This window comes from Passer domesticus, chromosome 8 (genome assembly GCF_036417665.1).
Source record: "Passer domesticus isolate bPasDom1 chromosome 8, bPasDom1.hap1, whole genome shotgun sequence".
Classification (NCBI taxonomy): domain Eukaryota; kingdom Metazoa; phylum Chordata; class Aves; order Passeriformes; family Passeridae; genus Passer; species Passer domesticus.
In genome coordinates, this window is record NC_087481.1 from 53,087,307 (window position 1) to 53,094,534 (window position 7,228).

Consider the following 7,228-nt stretch of genomic DNA (forward strand, 5'->3'; position numbering starts at 1 on the left):
CGCAGCCCCGCAGGCACAACCCGGGCACTTTGGTGCCGCAAATACCGGATTAACCGGGAAAAACCCGCGGTAACATTTCACAAAACAACCAAACGCCGGGACTGAAAAGATTTGCAGCTAGCGGAACCCGGAGCATCAGCAGCGGCACCGCTTCGGTCTCATTTTTACATCCTTTGTTACAGCATTGATCCCCATTGTAAAGCTAACCCAGGGCTCAGGCACCTTGTGCTCCTTTGCTCATAGATGATGATAAACAGAAGCACACAGAGTGTTTATTGATCTGTGCAGCCCCCCAGGACTGTGTGTCCATGGGCTGCTCCCCTCGGCAGTGCAGGACTGAGCTGCTGAGGCAATGAACACATCCAGTTCCTTCCAGAGAAACAGGGCTTAGGGGAAAGGGAAAGAAAAGCAAAGCACCACACCTGCTCTAGGCCACGTTAAGATTATTTTATTACAGCTGGAGAGATGCTACATCAGTTTCAAGCAGTACAAGTCAAGCAAATTCAAGTGAAAGAAAATTTGCCGTTAAGCTCCAGTAAGTGCACTGTGGGGGTTCACGGTTTTATCATCTCCCAAACAAAATTAAAGTTTATCCTTGTTAATGCTCCTGAGTAGCTGCACTTTTTTTTTTAATGGCACATACTTACATTCATACTATGTTTTAGTGCATTTACACACAAAACCAATTATTTTAAAATTACTTTTACTTGTTACATTCATCTCTTCCTCTGCAAAATTCATTAAAAACAAACCATGTATCAAAATCCTATCCTTGCATTGTTTCAGACTTTTTTTTTTACAGACTTTTATGTTGTGAGAGAAAACAAAACGCAGGACATTTTCTGGTCCAAAACTAGTTAAAGAAAAAGGGAAAAGCCAGTGGAAAGCAACTGCAACTTATGTACTCATCACATTCAGGAAGATTAATGGTCACAGAAATCCATGAAACTGAAGCTCCAGAAGGCAGGGGGAAAGCCTTAGTTTTACCCTTTTTAAAGCAAGACAAGGGAGTCAGTAAATATTTCAGCATTTAATTTCTTAAACATGAGAAAATGACAGCTTTTATTTTTATTATTAATTTTTACAATCACAGCTGTTTTCCTAATGTCTTCAGTGGACAAAACTAAAGAATTTTGTCCACATATTTGAGTGTTTATTTATGCACTTTTTCAAAATATTCTTTGGAACCTTCTGGGCTTGGTTTAATCTGTCAAGAAAAGAAAGTTAAGTTATTATTTGGAACAGATATGATAAAAAATTACAGATTTGATACTTTATCCAAGAAAATTCATGTATGCTTTATAAAAACAGTAATCTGTTTATGCAGTTGGTTGAAATACAAAAGCCTAGATCATGTACAACTCGTACTTGAGGATTTCAAGTATATATCACGTTTTTCCTGTTAAATTACAATGCATTAAGTAAGTAAGAAATCTGAACTCAGTTAACGTATAAACCATGCTTTTCCTGTTAAATTACAATGCACTAAGTACGTAAAAAATCTGAACTCAATTAATGGAGAGTCCAAGTCAAATTTGGAGTTTTGAACACAATTTGCATCTCCTACAAGGAACCCAGTAACTTTCTTCACAGAAATCCCACACTAACTATCAGACAAACAGACTACACCGGCCTGGCTGACAACAGCTTTGTGTTCAGACACCAGGCACAGCCCCAGCCACGCACCTCACACCCCAGTGGATCCCAGCCCTCCAGACAAGCACCGTGGCTGTCTGTGGGAGGAGGACACCGAGCCCTGAGGGGCACTCACCGTTGGGGAGTCTGGGGTCCAGTTGGCGGGGCACACCTCGCCGTGGGTCTCCACGAACTGGAAGGCCTTGACCAGGCGCAGCGTCTCGTCCACGCTGCGCCCCACGGGCAGGTCGTTGACACTCAGGTGCTTGATGACCCCGTTGGGGTCAATGATGAACAGACCCCTGCAATGCAGCAGCACGTCAGGCAAGGCAAAACAATTTCCAAGGCCAAACACAGCAAACTGTGTCGCCGTGGTATTTTATGAAAATCCATTTGCTAGGATTTTCTCCTGAGGAGCTGAGAAGGCTCAGAAAAGAAATGTAAACAATAACAATCTGATGGCTGTGGAATGTGGACTGGACATTGTTCACCAACAGGTGCATCCTTCATTGGTCCATGTGAGTTGCTTCTACTTAATAACCAAGCAAAGATCCAGCTGTGTTGGACTCTCTGAGAGTCATGAGCTTTTGTTATCATTCTTTTCTAGCCTTCTGCTGAATCCTGTCTATTCTTTTTAGTATAGTTTTAGTATAGTAATATCATATCATAATATAATAAATCAGCCTTCTGAAACATGGAGTGAAGATTCTCATCTCTTCCTTCATCCTGGGACCCTCAAACACAACCACAGCACTGGGTGCACAATTTCAGCAAGGTGGTTAGTCCTAGTGACATGCATCAGTTAGGAGAACTGCAGCATTTGGGATCTTGTTAGCAAAATGATTCGCTGCTGTGGTATTGTGAAATTACAATGTATGAGACTGTTCAATCCAGGAGACAGAGCAAAGGGAGAACTCAGTGTTCCACCTGCACTTCAAAACTGAAAGCTGGCATCCTGCCCATTTTTGGTCAAATCTGTAGGTACTGAGTGAAGAGCTGCTTGTGCATTAAATTAAATCCCATTGCATACAAGTATTTGTGAAAAGCAAAGTCCCAATCTTACCATACTAATTAACTTAATCTCTCAGTAAACCAGTGCTAAAAGTTCCTGATCCAAAAAGATCAGTAACTGAAAACCTCCAGAAGACTCCTACCCAATCCACTGTTTCTCAGGGACTACTATGGAAAAAAATTATCAGAAATTGCCCTTCTATGCTGCTCTTTTTCCTTATTGACATCTTCCTTCCTCCCCCTCTCCCAGAGCAGAACAGCTGGCTTTTCCCTCACATGTTTTCAGAGACCTGGACCCCTTCTCAGCTTCATGGCCAAAATGAGCAGGTGCCCTGTTCCTGGGGTGGGATCCAGCCATCCTGCAGCAGAAGACATCTCACAGTCTTCACCTGATGCTGTCTCCCCACAGCAGGGACAGTGTGCCTTATGCTGGATAGACTGGGTTGTGTCACAGCACAGGAGCCTTACCTCAGTGCTATGCCAGGTTCTTCCAGCAGCACCCCATAAGCACGGGAGATCTGTTTTGTGAGGTCTGACAGAACTGGAATATTCATTTTGCCCAAACCGCCACTCTAGAGAACAGAGAAAGATTCCACTTGGTTACAAAAAGCTCCACAGGATCATCCTTCCTGGGCTGCTGGATTCCATGTTCTTGAGGGCACAGTAACAACAAAACACAACCACAGCATCTGCTCCATGAAAGGAAGCAGGCATGTGTGGTGTTGCTTGGGTTTGCTTTGTTTGTTTGTTTTAAAGTAGCCAGGAACAGTTTGTTTCTTTAGAAAGTGAAAATGTCTTTTGCACTGAGCATTTTAGAATTGCTGATTTCAGTGGTAAGAGGCTACCAATGGCAACATCCATACATTTCCAGAAAAACTTCCTTTGTATCCTATTCAAGAACTTTGAATAGAAAAGTTTCTACTGCATATTTAAGTGTTCAGAATTAAATAAGGTGAACATGGTGGGGAGGAAAGGGAAACAAATCTGTGAACATACAAACTTTGGAGCACACATCTGATGAGGAACAGCTGAGGATATTTAGTCTGGAGAAAAGGAGACTCAGGGGTGACCTTATCATTCTCTACAACTACTCAAAAGTGGGTGTAGCCAGGTGGGAGTAAGCCTCTTCTCCCAGGTAACAAGGGACAGGACAAAAGGAAATTATGTCCAATTGCACCAGGGGAGGTTTATATCAAATATTATCAAAAATTTCTTCACAGAAAGGATTGTCAGGCATTGGAACAGGCTTCCCAGGACATGGGGAAAAAAAACCAAAACAAAACGTGGATGTGGCACTTGAAGTCATGGTTAGTGGTGAACACAGTGATGGTGGCAGTGACTTCATCATCTCATCATCATGGGACTTCATAATCCTAGAGGTCTTTTGCAGCCTTAACAATTCTAATTCCAAACACAGTGCTCCTACCAACACACTTAGTATGTGAGAGTTCTGCTGCTCTATTCAGTGCACGTGGTTATTTTTTCTTTTGCATCTCACAAATCAATTCAAATACTATTTGAAGAGTCAAACAAGATTTCTCTCAGTTTTGTCACAGACTGAGACTGCAAGAGATAAGCTCTCTAACCTTGAAACAAGGCTGGAGTTTGTTAGCTTTGCTATTCTTGGCATCATCAGTGAATCACTGTGTAATCTCAGCCACAGACCCTGATCCTGCAAACACTTGTCTGCAGCAGAGTTCCCTACACAGAGCTTTGGGCACAGATGTCAGACAAACCAAGGCTTCAGCTTCTCTGGGTGTCAGTTACTGACACACCCTGAACACCTTGGGGATAAAGCTGGGAAGTCAGGCCACAGTCACACTGCCGAGCTTTGAACAAAACATGCAGAAAAGAAACGCTCCTGACAGGCTCAGCCAAGGTGCATTAAATGCAGCAAACTCTCCTCCCTGCCCTGCACGTTCCAGTGGTGCCAGAAGGCACCCAGCCTGCAGCACTACTGCACACTGCTGGCCACACAGGCTGGGACTGATGGCACAGACACTTCTACACCTTCCTGGGACACTTGTGCTTCTCTACAACTACCCAAACCAGGGAGATGCTTTATTTCATCAAAAGCAGGTATTTATATATATATCTGAAAGAGGCTCCTCCCCAGTAAAAGGCTGTCTTTATTGCTTTCTTCCCCTAAAGAAAGACAAAAACCTCCACTTGTACTGCAAGAGTGGAACCCTTTCAGCAAGTGAGAATTAGTGATACAAGTGCTCCAATAAACTGCTGGCTCCTCTGCTTCCAACCTGAAGCCACCACTGTTGAGTAATTGTTACCAGTAAGGACTGAACAGCTGCTGCTCCTTTTCTGTGATAGTTTTTGTGCATTATCAGCTGCCACAGGCACTTTGGGGACAGTGGCATGTAAACTGAGCATTTGTCTTTTGAGATAAACATACAAGGATGCAATGTTATCAACAAGGCTATCATCACAGCAAAACAAGTTAAAAACCCAAGCCAGATAATTACAAAAAAAGAAAACAAAAAAACAGAGGTCAGAATTATGTCATCAAATGTAGAAATTGATTGCATACGACTTTAGGAAATCTACCAAAAATCAGCGTTGGCACAATTATTTATTCAACTCTTCCCTGGAGCTCCTGTGAAAAGAAACCAAACCAACAGAGAAAGCCCCAAAAGACACTCAATTCCTACCTTTCGTGGTGTGTTTATCCATGCCAGGTGAGTAAAATGAGAGTCCACGGAAACTGCCACCACTTCACAGTTCACATCACGAAATTCTTTTGCTTTGTTGCTGAAAGCCACAATTTCCGTGGGGCAGACAAAAGTGCTGGTGGGAAGACAGATCAGGCTGTATAATTCTGCCATCTTCTCTAGAGAAGACTCACATATCTGTTTCTAGGCATTTTCTTTTGACTGATAATTTGAGCCATGTTTCTTGCTCAAAATTAGTTTCAGACTCAAACCAAAAGTCACAGCCATACAACTGGTACACCAGTTACCATCTCTGAGTTCTAGACAGATTCCTTACAAAGATGGAGAAACTGTCTCTGCTAGAGACTCTCTGGACAGAGAATTTTTGGACCTATAGGTATGAAAGGTATGAAGGTTAAACCCTTCTCCATGCGAACACATGCACAAAGATACTCTTGGCAATTCAAGTCTTCAGAGCAGACTGACCCCCATTTTATCCTGTTTTGCGCTAAAGCTGTTTAGCTGCAGTTCTGCTGGCCTTGCTTCTTCAAGGACAGAATCTCCAAGGCAGTCCCCAGCTGCAAGGCAATGCCCTCTCCCCTGGGCTCTGACTGTAACAGGAGCCACAGCCAGCTCCTGATGCAGGCCCTGCAGCCACAAGATGCTCTCCAGCCACGCTGCCACTGCTTTAACACACAATTCCCGTGTGCCCCAATTTTATCACTCATGCTCTAGAAACAGGCACAGCTGATCTGCAAGCCTGGCCCAAATCGCACAAAACCAGAACGACCTGCAGCGCTTGAGATGACCTTCAGCAGGACAGAAGGCCCATCGGGAAGGGGAGAAACCCGCACTCACAAGTCCAGGGGGTAGAAGAAGAGAACCAGGTATTTCCCCTTGAAATCATCGAGGCTCAGCTCCTTGAACTCCCCGTTAACGACGGCCGTTCCCTTGAAGGACGGGGCGTGCTGTGTCACCGCCGCGGCGAGCCGCGAGGAGCCTGCGGAGGGGAGAACGCAGAGCTGCGGGCCGGGCCCGGGGCGCTCCCGGGGCGCGCTCCCCGGCCGCCCGCCCGCACTTACCGAGGCTGAAGGGGCGGCGGGCGCAGGCCGGGGGCCGTGCCGTTCCTCTCCCGGCGGCGGCAGCCACGGGCACCTGCGGGGACAGGGAGGGTCAGGGCGGCGGCGGGGCCGGGCGGGCAGGCCGGCGGGCGGGCGGGCCCTCACTCACCGCAGCGCGGAGCAGCCTCCCCAGCGCGGCGGCCATGTCGAGCGGCGGGCGGAGCGGGGCGGAGCGGCCGCCGGGGGCGGGAACCCCGCAGGGGCCGTGAGGGACGCACCGGCACGGAATCACGGAATCGATCGGGTTCCGACAGGCTTCTCGGAGCATGGAGTCCGACCTATGGTCGAGCACCAGCGGGCAACCAGACCATGGCACGGAGCGCCGCGTTCAGTCCGTCCTTGAAGACCTTCAGGGACTGTGACTCTAATATCTCCCTGGGCAGCCCATTCCAATGTCTAATCATCATTTATGTGAAGCAGTTCTTCCTAACGTCCAACCGAAACCTCCCCATGCACAGCTTCAGGCCCTGTCCTCTTGTCTTGCCATTTATTACGTGGGAGGAGGGCCCGACCCTTGTCAGGGACTTGTGGAGAGTGATAAGGCTAAACACCCCCAGCTCCCTCGCCTGGTCCTACAGGAGTTGTGCTCCAGACCCTTCCCCAGCGCCGTTCCCTTCTCTGGACCTGCTGCAGCCCCTCAATGTCCTTCCCGAAGTGGGCACAGCACTCGAGGTGCAGCCTCACCAGTGCCATGTCCCTGGCTGTGCCTGGGCTGCGCCCATGGGCACCGGCCTTGAAGGGGTGAGGGTGTTTGCTGTGCGCTGATACAGCCAGAAACCTTCCACATACACTCTTACA

The 7,228-nt window shown here is 46.9% G+C and overlaps 1 protein-coding gene across 1 annotated transcript; it reads right to left on the reverse strand.

Annotated features, from left to right (window-relative positions):
- Positions 1-426: 426 nt before the first annotated feature.
- Positions 427-6,713, reverse strand: PRDX3 (peroxiredoxin 3). The gene is made up of 7 exons (XM_064431452.1): positions 6,540-6,713; positions 6,392-6,464; positions 6,168-6,309; positions 5,310-5,445; positions 3,115-3,218; positions 1,772-1,937; positions 427-1,207 (listed from the first exon to the last, which is right to left on the reverse strand). Exons 1-7 carry the CDS (start codon positions 6,696-6,698, stop codon positions 1,154-1,156), a joined length of 834 nt encoding a protein of 277 aa, XP_064287522.1. The 5' UTR covers positions 6,699-6,713; the 3' UTR covers positions 427-1,153.
- Between the last annotated feature and the right edge of the window lie 515 nt (positions 6,714-7,228).